Source organism: Onthophagus taurus, chromosome 2 (assembly GCF_036711975.1).
Source record: "Onthophagus taurus isolate NC chromosome 2, IU_Otau_3.0, whole genome shotgun sequence".
Classification (NCBI taxonomy): domain Eukaryota; kingdom Metazoa; phylum Arthropoda; class Insecta; order Coleoptera; family Scarabaeidae; genus Onthophagus; species Onthophagus taurus.
Window position 1 is genome coordinate 3,750,616 of NC_091967.1, and position 15,946 is coordinate 3,766,561.

The 15,946-nt window shown below is 33.4% G+C and overlaps 2 protein-coding genes across 4 annotated transcripts; one reads left to right on the plus strand and one right to left on the minus strand.

The window, feature by feature from the left end:
• Window positions 1-4,120: 4,120 nt before the first annotated feature.
• Window positions 4,121-15,231, minus strand: LOC111419221 (Thioredoxin reductase 1). Of its 3 annotated transcripts, none has more exons than XM_023052001.2 (7): window positions 15,026-15,231; window positions 6,498-6,715; window positions 5,900-6,030; window positions 5,467-5,844; window positions 5,039-5,285; window positions 4,624-4,982; window positions 4,121-4,568 (listed from the first exon to the last, which is right to left on the minus strand). In XM_023052001.2, the coding sequence occupies exons 1-7, from the start codon at window positions 15,171-15,173 to the stop codon at window positions 4,439-4,441; spliced, it is 1,611 nt and encodes a 536-aa protein (XP_022907769.1). In that variant the 5' UTR covers window positions 15,174-15,231; the 3' UTR covers window positions 4,121-4,438. The 3 variants fall into 3 exon arrangements, with proteins under 3 accessions (XP_022907769.1, XP_022907772.1, XP_022907768.1); XM_023052004.2 differs by lacking the exon at window positions 15,026-15,231 and adding an exon at window positions 10,529-10,683; XM_023052000.2 differs by lacking the exon at window positions 15,026-15,231 and adding an exon at window positions 9,989-10,226.
• Window positions 10,256-14,263, plus strand: LOC111419222 (SDR family oxidoreductase sniffer). Its single transcript, XM_023052005.2, has 5 exons — window positions 10,256-10,463; window positions 13,261-13,312; window positions 13,364-13,554; window positions 13,605-13,754; window positions 13,956-14,263. The coding sequence occupies exons 1-5, from the start codon at window positions 10,338-10,340 to the stop codon at window positions 14,178-14,180; spliced, it is 744 nt and encodes a 247-aa protein (XP_022907773.1). The 5' UTR covers window positions 10,256-10,337; the 3' UTR covers window positions 14,181-14,263.
• Window positions 15,232-15,946: the final 715 nt, after the last annotated feature.

Genomic DNA, 15,946 nt, shown 5'->3' on the forward strand with positions numbered 1-15,946 from the left:
TATATCTCCCTCACCCTGTTTATTGTCCCACCAGTAATCCCTCTCCTCCTCATCTCCTCCCATAACTTCCCTCTATTCACCTTATCAAACGCTGCCTTTAGATCTATGAATAGGGCGTAAAGCTTCCCTCCCTTCCCTTCCAGCTCTTTATCCACCAAGTGCTTCAATATGTACACGTTATCTATCGCGCTCCTTCCCTTTCTAAATCCTGCCTGTCCGTCCGGTAAGATCCCTTTCTCTTCCATCTCTTCCTCCAACCTCTGCAGCAGCACCTTCGCATATATCTTGTACGCCGAGTCCATTAAGCTAATTCCCCTATAACTTTCATCTACTCCCTTCTTGTACAAGGGGCTTATTATCGCCGTCCTCCATCCAATCGGAAACCCTTCCCCTTCCTAAACTTTGTTCAGCGCTTCCAACAACTTTCCCCTCACTTCTCCCGTTGCCTCCAGCCATGCCTCATTCTAGACACCGTCCTCCCCTGGAGCCTTCCCCCTCTTTAGTCCCCCCAACGCCGCCTCCATTTGTTCTCCGGCCATCTCCTCTCCTCTCCGTCCCCCTGTATCTACCTCCCCTACCCGCCTCTCCTCTTCCCCCTCCAGCAGTCCCAGCAGCCCAATAAATAATAATTATTAATTTAAATTTCCCGCCAAAATATCTAGTGATATTTTCTGGTGATTTTTTCCAGTGTAAATCTGACTTTCGCGTTTACTCCTCCAGGTTTAAAAACAGAGTATAGTTCTAGTGCAAGTGTTAGTTCTAGTTTTAATTGTTATTCAGCGCTAAGTTGTATATTTTTAAGTTTCGGGTTTAGTCCTGTGTCTTCAGACGCTGAATGTTAGGTAAGGTTAGTTTTGTTTACAAACATTAATTATACCATGAAGTTTTCTTTGGCAATTAGTAATGGCAATTATAGCGTGAAGTTTTCTTTTGTAATGTCAATTATAGCGTGAAGGAATGTTCGGTAAGGTTAGTTTTGTTTACAAACATTAATTATACCATGAAGTTTTCTTTGGCAATTAGTAATGGCAATTATAGCGTGAAGTTTTCTTTTGTAATGTCAATTATAGCGTGAAGGAATGTGAGGTAAGGTTAGTTTTGTTTACAAACATTAATTATACCATGAAGTATTCTTTGGCAATTTGTAATGGCAATTATAGCGTGAAATTTTCTTTTGTAATGTCAATTATAGCGTGAAGGAATGTTCGGTAAGGTTAGTTTTGTTTACAAACATTAATTATACCTTGAAGTTTTCTTTGGCAATTATACTCTGTTTTTAAACCAGGAGGAGTATTTTAAATTTGTCACCAGATTGACCTTGCACGTGATTGGTTGAATGCGAGGAAGGTTCACACACAGGCAATTTTGAATTTGAAGGTTAGGTTATTGACAATTCGACAGTTTCGTGTCATTATCGTAAATTTTGTGTTCTTAAACCCTTCTTTATTATATTTTGAAATAAATACACTCATAACTTCAATGTTAATTTGTATGTTTAGTGTTGACGATAACAAACGAAAATAAATACAATAACAAGTAAATAAATAAATAATAATAATTATTAATTTAAATTTACCGCCAAAATATCTAGTGATATTTTTTGGTGATTTTTCCTAGTGTAAATCTGACTTTCGCGTTTACTCCTCCTGGTTTAAAAACAGAGTATAGTGATGTAATGAATTCCATTACCTAACTACAAATTGATAAATTGACATCTGTCACTAATAGAATAAGTCAAGTTTTGAACAAAAATTGCTTTTCAATGGAATTAGATAAAATTTTGTACTTAACACGTTATGAAACGGCTAATTTTGTATAACTCACGTAATTTGCAAAACTCGCTCGCTCGTTTTAACAAATATTACGTTCGTCAAACAAAATAAGTCTTTTCATAACTGGTTACGTAAATAACTATTAATTTATATTAAATAATTGTTAAAAACATAAAATGAAGTCGATTAATTTTTCAAATCTAATAACATTTAGAAACTACATTATTTAGGAATTTTCTACGGAATTTTATATAAGTCGCAATATATGAATGCAGTTCTAGTTCTAGGTCTCGTGTTAGTTCTAGTGATAGTGCTAGTTTAAAACTAGAACTAACACTAGACCTAGAAACATTCGGGTTTAGCCGTGCGTCTGATTTATACTAACTCTAACATTAGACCTAGAACCAGAAACATTCAGATTTATCCTCACGTCTCTCAATAGAGCTAAACCCAAATGATTCTAGGTCTTGTGTTAGTTTTAGTGATAGTGCTAGTATAAAACTAGAACTAACACTAAACGGCTAAACCCGAATGTTTCTAGTTCTAGTGTTAGTTCAATTAGAATATGTATCATAGTGATATCTTACGTTAACTAGCGCTACTTACAACTGTCACTAGAACTAATATTAGACCTACAACTAGAAATATTCAGGTTTAGCGGTCTTAAGCCTTTGAATATATTGAATTTTTTTTTTTTTTTGATAATGCGGAGATGCTACATTATGGTGACTAGTTTCAGGTAGATAATATCATATTATTATCATATACAGGATGTCTCAAATGTCTGGAATATAGCCAATAACTTCGAAAAAATGTTTAATACCGAAAATGTTAAAAACCTTACAAAAAGTTGATGTCCGAAGACAGTTACCAATGACCATACATTATTAATTACTCATAATTGTTGAAACTGCAATTTTTTTGACATTTAAAACTGTCAACGGCGTTATTTTGTCATTTTTTCTCGATTTTTTTCTTATACAACCATATGATTTGATATGTTCATCACATAGAGGGACTTATCCTCTATCAAAGTATGCAAAAAAAAAAATATGCATCCCATTTAAAATAACAATGTTGGTTGCCATGGCAACGGAACAAAAAACAATACAAACAAGCAAACATCGCCTAAATGCGCCATGACTAATAAAGAAACTTGTATTTGAAACATTTTTCTTCAAAACCACAAATGGCGAAGTTATTGGCTATATTCTACACATTTGACACACCTGTATACAGGTGTCCCGTATCTTCTGCATCAGAGCATTATAAGCAGTGACATGATTATTAACTGGACTGAGCGTTCCCATACTTCCCGTGTAAAAGAGTGATGCCAATAGATTAGGCAACCAACAGTGACCATTGTAGGCAAAAGCAACCGGCTACACGGTTAAGGTTAATGTTATTGCGGAGCTGATAAATGCGCAAATAAGAAAAATATCCTTTTACTATGCAATTCTCTGGCCAGCTGTACCTTTGTCAAAGACAAAAAAACCTGTTTATAAACAAGTTCAAAATTTCTACGAAAATAATTTTTTTAATAATAAGATTTTAATAATGTCATTTTAGATATTTACATGAAACAACTTGCTAATATTTGTCTTATAATGCTATTTAAAGTCCCTAGATTTACAAAGTACCGCGATTTGCAGCCATTTTGGCTCAAAAGTCAAGCGGGAAAGTTAAAACTATGTCGTTTTATTGAAAACATTACGCCAAAACTCCATTCTTTTTGCTCGTGGTACTCTTAAGAGTCGAAAGCCCTTCTTACTGCTATTTTTGCAACTCCAAAGGCAACAAGACGGCAATATTTTTGTAAATAAGTGGTGAGATGCGGTGATAAGTAGTCAAACCGCCATTTTGGCTCGAAAACAGGCGTCATGAATAGCGGTACTTTGTAAATCTAGGGACTTTAATGCTATTTTAGTCAGAACGCTTTCTTATGGCGCGGCCCGACTTTTGACTACAATGGCAAATGTTGGTTGCATACCCTACTGGCATCACTTTATTCGGCGAACACGCAGTCCAGTTGATAACCATGTCACTGATTATAAGGTTGTAGAATACATTATTCTGAAACGATCTTTGTCGAGCAATCGGTCTCACCCCCGGCTGGTCCACCACGCCGTTCTAAACTAGTTTCGCACGTGTACTCACCAATAGATTCGACACGGAAAGAGAAATAAACTTTTTGCGCTATTGAAGAGCTTCAGAATAATGTATCCTACAGCCATATAATGCTCTGATGCGGAAGATACGGGACACCTGTATATCTCATATTATGATATTAATCACTGGTCAACAGGAGACTAAATAAAAACTTATAAATGCTTTAAAAAAATTAAAAATAGTAAAAAAATGATTTTTTTTTTATTTTGGTGAACAATTTAACACAAAAAATACAACAAGCAAGAAATATCTGTGACGCTTTAGTAGTTGGAATAAAAAATACTTTTATAAAATGTGCACCGTTTAATATCACCATACACACTAAAGAACAAAGTGTTTCTTTTATGAGCACTTCCATTAATACTCATCATCTATTTACAACAGATACATAGCAAAAAAAAAATGATTTAATTAATTTTCGACGGTCTTGCACTGGGTTCAAATTGGAATAACTAATAACATAATTAATCTGGAGTGTAATACAATTTAAATTCATTTTAACTGCAACAAGATTGGGGGTTTGGATCCTTGCCCGATCTCTTGGTTATGTTTATTCTTGTAAATTCTTCCGCAGTCGTTGGATGAATGCCCACTGTGTTTGATAATTGTTTAAATGTTATGTTACACCTAAAATATATTGGATTAAAAAATTGTAAATAAAATTTTTTTAGTTATTATTTACTTCATAGCGGCAGCGAATCCTTGAATAACTTCCCCAGCTTGTGGCCCAACAAAATGCATTCCCAAAATTTGTTGATCACCAGTACGCAAAGCAACAACTTTAATATAACAATGAACAATGGATCTTTGAGGAATGAAAAACTCGGTTGGTTTATAATAAGCGTGATAAGTCTCGATGTTTTCTTCACCATGCCTTTGGATGGCGACTTCTTCAGAAAGTCCGACCGTACCATATTCCATTGGAGTGAAAATTGTTGTGGCTACATTATCATAATCCATTACTTCTTGGGAATTAGCAAAAAGACGTTTCGCTAATAATTTTCCAGCTTGAATAGCAACTGGGGTTAATTCTGGTTTACGCTAAAAAAAATGTTTTGGATTATTTTTGAATTGTTAATAATTTTTGAAATATTTACATATAAAACATCTCCAACAGCGTAAATATGAGGAATATTCGTTTGTTCGTTAAGGCAATCTAATTTATCTCCATCTTCAGATAATTTAACTCCTGCATTGTCTAACAATAATTCCTGAGTTAAAGCTTTACGTCCAATAGCAAATAAAATGGTATCAAAAACGTCAGAAAATTCTTCATTTTGATTATTTTTCCATGAAATTAATAAACGACCGTTATCTTGTTTTTTTACAGAAGTTGGTAAACACCTTAAAAAAATATTCAATTTATCTTCGTTAATTATTTGAGTTATTTATGAAACATAATATCCGCGTTTGTGTTGGCGCTTATTTGGATGTAAATAGTGAGTCTGGTCTTAATTTGATTTTCTACATTGGTTTGTGACACCAGACTCAAGTGACCTCTTGGGAATATACAACTTTGACTTACTTATTCAAAAACTTAATTCCTTTCAATTCCATACTCTCAGCAATAATCCCAGCCATTTGTTGATCGAAACCTCTCAATGGAACTGATCTAACCATAACGGTTGCTTCATAACCTAATCCATTTAAGAATCCAGCGCATTCCAACCCAATATAACCAGCCCCAACAATTAAAGTTTTTCCCGGCGGCGAGTCTAAGCTGAAGATATCATCACTTGTAATCCCATATTCGACAGCACCGGGAATATCGGGATAACGCGGTCTACCACCCACCGCAATTAAAATGTATTTGCCAGTGAGCAAACGTTGACCTTGTTTGGTGACGGTTTCGATTGTATGGGGGTCTTTGAATGAACCCAATCCATTGATGTACTCTACTTTTCTGTAAATAACACAAAGTAAACATTATGTGAAGATTCTAATTGTGAGTTAATTACTTATCGCGAAGTTCTACTCTGGTAACCCAATTAACCGATTTAATGTGGTTTTGAACGGCTTCTCGTAAAGATTCCCAGTTGTGTTTGATTGTTGATGCTTCAGGTAATTCCCAACCATATTTTTGAGCATCCTAAAAAGGACGAATAGTAATTTTTTTACACAACTATTAATCAAAATAAACAATGAAGTTGATAAACAAGTAAGTAAAAGCTTGTTCACTCCTCAACTAAACATATAAACAGTACAAATTTTCCGTGTATACTTTGGCAGATTTCCCAATCTAAACATTTGAGGAAGACGGATTTCTTACATGTGATATCCAAAAATAAAATCAACCACGTGCGGCTACCAAAGTATTTATAAATCAATTTTAATTTCATTAACGATTTTATTACATACAGAGAAAATGTGCGCTTAACTTTTTATAACAATGAGAACCACTTTAACATTATCACCACTATCATAATTTTTTCACTTTATTTTATTTATCCACGTTATCTATATTGACCGATTTTGTAATTAATACCAATTTTCCACGTGATGTACATTAATGATTTGTAAAGGCGAAATTATATAACAATTTAAAAATTAACTTACATGAACGGCTTCTCCTAATAAAGCGGCTTGATGCATTAATTTCTTTGGAATACAACCGACGTTCACGCAAGTGCCCCCGAGGCCCCATTTCGTGCCGATCGGTGTTGGAGTTACATAATCTAAAACGGCCACTTTCGCCCCAAGGCCGGCTGCTTCTTTTGCGCAAGCCAAACCACCGGATCCTCCTCCGATAACTATTAAGTCATATTCTGTATCACCTAATAAAATAAATACAAAAAGATTTATTAGAAAATTATTCGTTAATTATAATTAAAGATAATTTTGTAAAAGGTAAATGTGAGAAAATGTAAGAGAGTCAAGGTCGATTTAACAAAAGGAGAATAAAGTGCAAGGTTGTGGATTTTAATTGTCCTAATTAATTAAATAATCATAGTTGGAAATATTAAATCAACGTTTTATAATAGCTCTCAAAAAAGAAGACAATATATATTTGGAAATAAAATTGAATGTGAAACTTGAGTCTTTTACTATATAATCTAAGAAATATATACTTTTATATACTTATTATAGACATTGTAGATATATTAAGACAAAATTAATAACCACCTGTAGGTCTTTAAAAGTTGAATGTTACTTCCCATAGTTAGCTGAACAAGAAGCCTTATTTCGTACTTTTTAGAGACTATCACAATATCCATACTTTATGAGGATTCTTAAAACATGTTTAGAGATCCATCTCTTGGTTGTAAGCTTATTCAGCTATCTTATTAAGTCTTTGATGTCTATCAACGTTATCAACGAGGATGCTGATGTTATTATTATTATTATTATTGATGCCGAGCTTAGGAGAGCGGACCCTCTCGTCACCGCGACCTATAAGATCTATTGTAACTTTAGCCCTCCAAAAATTTAAGGCAAATGAACCTTAGTATTGCTCCAAGGTCTTGTTCCTTTATGTCGGTAGGTGTCAAAAAAGCTTTACCGAAAATTTTGTCTTAGACGGCCTCTAACAACGCAATTATACAGTATATGTTCAACCGTTTCTGAATAGTCGTTACAAAATCGACAACTTTGATCCTCAGCTTGTCCAATGTGGAAAAGGTGGTATTTTAGGGGCGCATGGCTAGTCAGGCAATAAACCTCGTTGATTTGGAAGTTCTTTCCAGCGTAAGGCTATCTTTGAGCTCTCCCAAGTATTGATTACTTGTTTTACGTGGTTTTTTTGTAGTCCATAACCGGGTTGGAGCGCGTTTTCGCTGCCTCTTTGGAGAGCTTGTCCGCCTTCTCATTGCCTTTAATGTCTCTATGAACTGGAACCCACCATAGAGTAACATCATTGACCCTAGTGAGTTTTTTCAGGTTGCTGGTCAGACGTGTAGGCTTAAATTGCCTTTAGGACGGCCCGACTATCTGTGAAAATGTATCTGCTGGTGTTAAGCGGTGCAGAAGTTTATAGCAAGAACTTCTGCTTTAAAAATGGTTATGTTTGAGCTAAGGGGCAATTTAATGCGGCTATTTGGTCCACTAATGCCCATGCCTATTCCGGATCCAAATGTCTTTGTAGCATCTGTGTACCAGACAAGGGCTCCTCTTTTTAGTTGAGTCCAATCTTCGTCCAATCATCCCTGCTTCTAAATATGACCTTATATGGCTGGTCGAAATTGTATTCTGTTGCTATAAGGTCCAGTTTATTTCAATCAAGTGATTTAGACATGAGTCTTTGAGCGCGCTGATGTTAACTGGAGTGTGGATCAATGCATTAAATCCATATAATTTTAATTTATTTGCATCATAAGTTCAGATATTTTTTATCTTTTATGACGGTTAAACGGGAATGTTTCTAAAGGTGTTTTTTATAGAAGTATAGAACCCTGAAATGGAAAAAAATTAACTTTATTCGAAAGATAATCTTCTGGCATTATAATTGAAATATGACTTCTGGCATATTATTGGCTGGCTCGGACGTAGTCTAATCTGAAGGTCCAATTTTCGATGACTTTTTCCAACATTTGTGGCCGTATATCGTCAATAACGCGGTGAATGTTGTCCTCCAAGTGGTCAATCGTTTCGAGCTTATCGGCGTAGACTAGCGACTTCACATATTCCCACAGAAAATAGCCTAGCGGCGTTAAATCGCACGATCTTGGAGGCCAATTCACGGGTCCGAAACGTGAAACTATGCGGTTACCAAACGCTTCCTTCAATAAATCATTGTGGCACGAGCTATGTGACATGTTTCACCGTCTTGTTGAAACCACAGCTCCTGCATCCTGCACATCATGGTTGTTCAATTGATGAACGAAAATCGACTAACATCGTTTTTAAAGATGTACGTAGTATTCCACCAGCCCATAAAGCACACCAAACAGTCTGTTTTTCTGGATGTAACGGTGTTTCAACATACACTTGAGGATTACCATCACTCCAAATACGGCAGTTTTGTTTATTGATGTATCAATTCACACAAAAGTGAGCTTCATCGCTAAACAAAATTCGCTTATGAAAATCGGAATCTTGTTTTGGGCCCATTCGCCGAATCTACGCCTTGCTAGGTGATCATGTGGCTTCAATTCTTGCACGAATTGGATTTTGTAAGCACGCAAATCAAGATCTTTCCGCAAAATCTTCCATAAAGTGGATAGACACATATCCAATTCCTGTGCACGATGGCGGATTAACTGATTCGGATCTTCCTCTACGCTACGCTCTACAGCAGCAATGACTTCTTCTGTACGCACTGTACGACGTCTCTGTGGATGCGTATTATCATTTAGAGTAAACGTGGTGCGAAAACGTTCCGTAGTTAATCGAATTAATTGCTCTCATGGACGATTATGTTTGTATTTCGAACAGAACCATGATTTTCAAAATAAATTTGCACAATTTGGAAGCATTGTTCAGTCTATTCATATTGAAATGCCAAACTAAACATAAATCACTTGACAGCTGACCAAATGGCCGCCAGTTAAAAAAGGGTTGCCAACTTAAAGTTCTATACCTCTATAAAAAACACCCGTTAGTTCTAGGTTTAGTATTAGTTCTACTTTTAGTTTAATAAAAATTTAGGCAAGCTTTTATTTATCCGTTTTGTATACACAACATTTGACAAATATTAATATTTATTAGAATTGTTATTGTCTGTCAACAATCTCGAATGTTAGCATTTATTTAAAACTGTCATTTGAAACAACTAACTAACAAAAGATGGCGCTTTGTCGCTGGTGCTTCTTCTCACTTATTAAGGTTAAGTGAATTAATTTAATTATTTCTATAGTACAATATTCATTTAAACATTGTACTTAAAAAGTGAAAGATTATAAACATAATCCAAGGTCATTGATATTTCACAAATAAAAATGGTGCAATAGTATGAAATTCAGACTAACAAGAAAAAATGTGTTGAGGTTATAACAATAAAAATTACCCAATTTTTAATTAGTGTTAATTTCACGTTGAAATTTAAGATTGAAAGAAATAGAGACGAAAAAACTTAATGAATTCAAGGTTAAATAGAACTTTTATAAAATTACCTTTAATTCTTCCCAAGATGTCTGTCGGTTTTGAGGTTATAATCGAAAATAAGTTAGATCTTTGGACAACCGTCGAAAAAGCGTGATTATTCGTAACAGAAACGCGGTAACGCGTAAATCCCTTAAATCTAATGACATTTCTAAGACAAACCGCTGTCGCCATTTATAACCTTGAGTTTTTCAACACTGAACCACACCGTCGATAAATAATAATCTATATTTAACACTAAAAAAGTTCACTCACTCTATTTTCAAACGGTTGTTCGGAAAAAATTATCAGTCAAAACTGAAGTTTGTAACACAACGGGTAAAATTGAAGTCAGTGATAAACCAAGTTTCCACATCCAAGATGAATTCAATCGTTATAACTGGATGTAATAGAGGTTTAGGACTCGGATTGGTTAGAGCTTTAACGAAGTTGGAGAATCCACCGAAGCACCTTATAACAACATGTAGGAGCATTGAAAAGGCGAAGGTAAGAGATAGAAAAATTGTTTTTTTTTTAATTTAAATTTTGTTAGAACAACGAGAAGCACTTACCTAATGGAGCCATCTTTTTACAAACACAACCTGCTTCTTCGTATTTAATAACCGTGCTTTCGAAACGGAATGATCTGATCACACAGAAAATGAATGGAATAACGGTATTCTAACCTACTTATTAAAACGTAACCAAAAAAACCGTCCGTGCACTCTCCCGTTTCATCTGACAGTAACTTATCGACTTCTACCGCCATCTATTTAACCGGCAGTGAATTATTTCTTAATATCTAAATTCCCCTACCACAATTTCTATAATAATAATTTATCTATAAATGTATCAATACCTTGAATACAAAAAATTATTTATATTTAATTTTACTAGAATGTTCTTAGATGATGAAATAAGTTTTTTTTATTATACAGTGTGTTTGATTTTATCTGTTACAGCTAAAAAAATTTTGTGTCAGATATAATTCGTTATTTAAAATGGAATGTCAAATGTATTTACTGAGTATCATTTGCCATAGTTATCTAATTAACTTAAAATACAAATTGATAATTAAGTAGCAACTTAATTACATTTTCCTAACTTTGTCTACCTGCTACATATTTTCTTATATTAATGGCATTAAGTTTTGAATTTTAATTATATCCGCCAGCATTTAATGTTCACTGTTGAACATAAACCTTTATTCATGTCCAGTTCTTTCTATCTTGCGCATTCTGTATCCAATCTCATATCCATCCACTCGAGCAGTATCTTTATTTGCCCAATTCTGTTTAAATTCTGCAATTCGCGTAATCACATCAGAAACACCAAGCATTGATCTCTCCAATTTTCTCAATGCAATTTGAAGTTTTTTTTAAATTTATTGAGGTTTCAGCACCGTACGTCATAACTGGAAATACGCATTGGTCAAATTATTTTTTAAGATATCATTCGGTTTGCCATAGATTGCCTATGCAAGATTTGCTCTTCTTTTCAATTCCCAACTGTGATTGTCTCTCGAGTTCTACAAGTTCCACCTCATTATCTTCAAAGCTGATGGTTTCGCTAGAAACTAGGTTCGTCATGTATTTTGTTGTGGTTGGGATGATTATGGGCCCTATATTGGCACATACTCGAAAAATATTGAGTTAATTTTGGTCTGAAATGTTAATCATATCGAGAAAAAAATGTTAAGGTTAATTTTCTTTATAAACGTCAATTATCTCGGGAAAGAATGAGATTTCCTTAGAGAGAGCAGTTAATAAACACCCAGATGTGTTTCCAAGTATCGTGAATTAAGTTCACACATTCAATTTAAGGGTATTACGTTCGTACTCAATGTAGGCACAGAATATTCTGTGATGTAGGCAAGATTTTTATCTTGCTTTGTTGCTTTTGCGTTTGGTCTGAAATGCACTGTGACTTTACGGACACACTATATATATATATACAGGGTGTCACACAAAAAACGCCCCAAGCTGTAACTCTGTCATTTATATTCCGATTTTCATGACCGAGGCATCAAATGAAATGGTTTGATGAATACTATGGTTCATGCTACAAATAAATCTGTTTCAAGGCCATCTTCAATTTTAAGCGATTATTAACTTTTGTTTTTCAAATTGCTCTATATATTTTTCTTCACGTCATTAGATAGAGATTGTTTTTCTGAATCCACTGATGTGCAATACGTCCACTTTGAATGTAATTTTAGCAGAAAAAAGACACCTGTATATACAGGTGGTCGCGCAAGAACGCCGTAAGCTGTAACTGTGTCATTTAACTTCCGATTTTTATGAACGAGGTATCAAATGAAATGGTTTGATGAATGCTATGATTCATGCTACAAATAAACTTTTTCACGCAAAACTGATAACAGTCGTTAAATGCTATTTCAATGCCCGAAGCAGTTGTAAATGATACTTATAAGTTGTTTTTTCATTTATCCCATGGCACACTACAGTATAATAGAAGTGACATTAAGAGAATGTTCAGAAACTATTTTAATGTTTTTCTATGCTACAATTACAATTAATGTTGATGTATTGTACATTAATGGATTCAAAAAAAAACTCTATCCAATAGCGTGAAGAAAAACATACCGAGCAATTTGAAAATCAAATGTTGATAATCGCTAGAAATTGAAGATGGCGTTGGAAAAAGTTTATTTGTAACATGAATCATAGTATTCGTCAAACCATTTCATTTGATAGCTAGGTCATGAAAATTGGAAGGTAAATGACAGAGGTACAGCTAGCGGCGTTCTTGTGTGGCCACCCTGTATATTATATTTCCTTACTTTACTAGTTTATTATAATACCGTTCTAAGAATATTTGTTTTTATCTTTAATATATACATAATCTCGGTTTTACTACATTCGATTTCGACTTTATCATAAAAAATTAAATAGTTAATTATTATTTACATATAATCGCAATAATATTTGGTATATATAAACAATTTTAATACAGACCTTCATGGCTTTCAAAATCTTTAAAGGTTTCTTCATTCATTCTGCTATTTTCCTACGTTGATTTCGTTATTTATAACAATTATTTTTTATATATTGCGAGTACTTCTTTACGCACAACTTCACACCTTCTTGGTGTTATATCCTTGATGACACTGAATCCACTCAACCTATTTCTGGGTTAATACCGTTTTCAACATTTGGGAGGGGTTGACACTTTATCTATTTTTTTTTAATGTTCGTGACAGGTACGAATAATTTAATAAGGTCACACATAAATTATTTTTAAATTCGATAATATTTTCTAACCATTTTTTAATATCTTACAGGAATTAACGTGTATCGCAGATGAACACAAAAACGTACACGTCTTACAATTTGGTAAACAGTTTTATTTTTTTGATGACTTTTTTGAAACATTAACCTTTTTAGATCTTCATAATTTAACTACATACGATGCTTTTGCTAAAAAAGTCGGAGATATAGTCAAAGATGACGGATTAAACGTTCTGTTTAATAACGCTGGCGTTTCGCCGAAATATGCGAGGATAGGACTCGTGAAAGCTGAGCATATGAGTGATACTTACCTAACAAATACGATAGCACCAGTCATGTTAACGAAAGTAAGTTAAAAATTTAAATCATAACTATATCTTTTGATTGATTTTGGTAGGCTTTATTACCTCATTTAAAACTGGCCGCTCAAAAAAATGCAAACAAATCGATGGGTGTGGAAAAATGTGCCATAATTAATATGTCCTCTGTGTTAGGGTCAGTTGATAATAATCAAGATGGTGGATTATATCCTTATAGATGTTCAAAGGTAAATTTAAAATAAGTATAACATTTTTAATATAATCGTTACTTTTCAAGTTTTGTTGCTCATACTTTATTAATACACCTCATTACTAAATTGAGTGAAATCTAAAAATACCACCCTCATTAACCTAATTTTCTTTTTTCACCTTTCACTTAGCATATTTCCCACGAGAACTAACTCATTTGAAATAACCCCACATTTCAGGCCGCTTTAAACATGGCTACAAAGTCGATGAGCGTCGATTTGAAGAACTTTGGAATACTCGCCACTTGTATTCACCCGGGATGGGTTAAAACGGATATGGGTGGGAAAAATGCCCCCTTAGACGTGGAAACTTCCACCGAGAAAATCGTTAATTTACTTTTCCAACTTAAAGAAACACACAATGGCAATTTTTATCAGTTTGATGGGGTTCAAGTCCCGTGGTAATCGAAGAACTTATTGAATTTTCTATGGATTCATTTTTATTTTTGTGGTATTAAATTTTAAAGTGAATAAATTTAAAATTTATAGCAATTTGTTTCATTTTTATGTTAGATATATAATCTAGAGAGATTAACAGGACTTAAGTTGGCTTCAAAATAAGTTTAGTGTTAGTTTATATTTTTATTAAATTAAAACTAGAACTAACACTAGATCTAGAATTAGAAGCATTTGGGTTTAGCCGTCTTGAGAGAGACAGTCTTAATTCTAGTGACAGTGTTAGTATTAATTCTAGTTTTATTGAACTAAAATTAAACTTGGAACTAGAAGCATTCGGGTTAAGACGGATGTTAAACATATTTGGGTTAAATCTTTAACAAGACTCAAATCTCGTGATTGAATCGAGCGATTTCAAACTTTCAGTCTCAAGTGGAAAGATAAAGTCGGTTTAAATCGAGTGCTATTTACGTTTACGAGTTCTTCATAGCAAATTTGAAATTGTTATAATAATAATTAACATTTTAATAAGTCAGTTTTGTCAATATGACATTTATTGACAATTTTTTTAATTTTGTGTTAATTTGTTCCGCTATAAATAATAAATACAATTTGTATAATCTAAAAATATTTGCAAAGCCTATCGGTGCACTAATAATATATTGTCGTCATAAGTATTCAATAGAAGCTAAAAATACGCGGCCTTGTGCAGAACAGAACAGACAAGCTGATAGAGATTACACAGTGATAGGTATTGTTTACTTAGGAAAGAATGAACGAAAATTAAACTCAATTAAAGCATTTTTACTTATAAATAAATTCGTTAATACTAAAAGAAAATGAATGAGTCTTACCCATATTCATTTCCGGTTGAATTTTCGTACTAGTATTCGTAGATTTTTCCACAGAATTTTGTGTAGATGTATCAAAACTTTTTCGTTTCTCGTTTTCGTCGACAAACTTAGTTTTTCGTTTTGTTTTAAAACCAGGACAACACAACATGATTTCCCACGACCTCCAATTAAACTAGAACTTATTCAAGATGGATAATCTTAGGAATTACTTCACCGTAAACTCCGCTTACGATAGGCAACTTGCTTTTTTATTGAATCATTTATTACCCACTCATAACTTTACCTAGAAATTCTCACGTAAAAAGATAAACCACATCGAGCAATCAATTTTATTTATTATTGATGGCGTCGATGAAAAATTTGGAAAGCGATTTGATCGTTGAAATAAAACATTGTTTTCGGCGCAAAGTTGAAAGGGTAACTAAATAAAAAAGTGTATTAAAAAAATTGGAGTTATTGGTTGTGTGTCAATGTAATTAGTGTTAAGTTAATGAAAACGATTTTTTATGGTGAACAAACTTATTATCAAAATGAGCAGAAATGTTTTTTAATCCATTAAAGTGATATGAATTGAATATCGTTCATACTAATAAACTTAATTTGCTTTTATAGCTCCTGAAAACTATATATTTCAAAAATTACTTGACTAATCAAACGTTGTTTCGATTAAACAAAATTTCTCAATATTCCGTGTTTTGAAGAAGAAAAATTCTTTAATTTTATTGTCAATAAACCTCAAATTCATCAACATGAAATTTTAAAATTTGTGCTACTAAGAAATTCTATTATAATAGTTATTTTTACAACAATCACAGATCATATGATTATAAATTATTAATTTAAAATTATATACTTTCGTCATAAATCATCCGAAATGAAATTATAAAAATAAAAATAGTTGATCTCCCACAATCTCCGTTA

Bases quoted from the DNA above. Each gene is read 5' to 3' on its own strand.
- LOC111419221 (XM_023052000.2), bottom strand. From the start codon at position 10,151: ATGGCGACAGCGGTTTGTCTTAGAAATGTCATTAGATTTAAGGGATTT. The intron at 5,286-5,466 runs GTAAGTCAAAGT...TATTTTTTTAAG, and splicing joins GGAATTAAGTTTTTGAATAA to GTGTTTACCAACTTCTGTAA. The intron at 4,569-4,623 runs GTAAATAATAAC...AATATATTTTAG, and splicing joins GGATTCGCTGCCGCTATGAA to GTGTAACATAACATTTAAAC.
- LOC111419222 (XM_023052005.2), top strand. From the start codon at position 10,338: ATGAATTCAATCGTTATAACTGGATGTAATAGAGGTTTAGGACTCGGA. The intron at 13,313-13,363 runs GTAAACAGTTTT...TAACCTTTTTAG, and splicing joins CGTACACGTCTTACAATTTG to ATCTTCATAATTTAACTACA. The intron at 13,555-13,604 runs GTAAGTTAAAAA...TGATTTTGGTAG, and splicing joins CACCAGTCATGTTAACGAAA to GCTTTATTACCTCATTTAAA.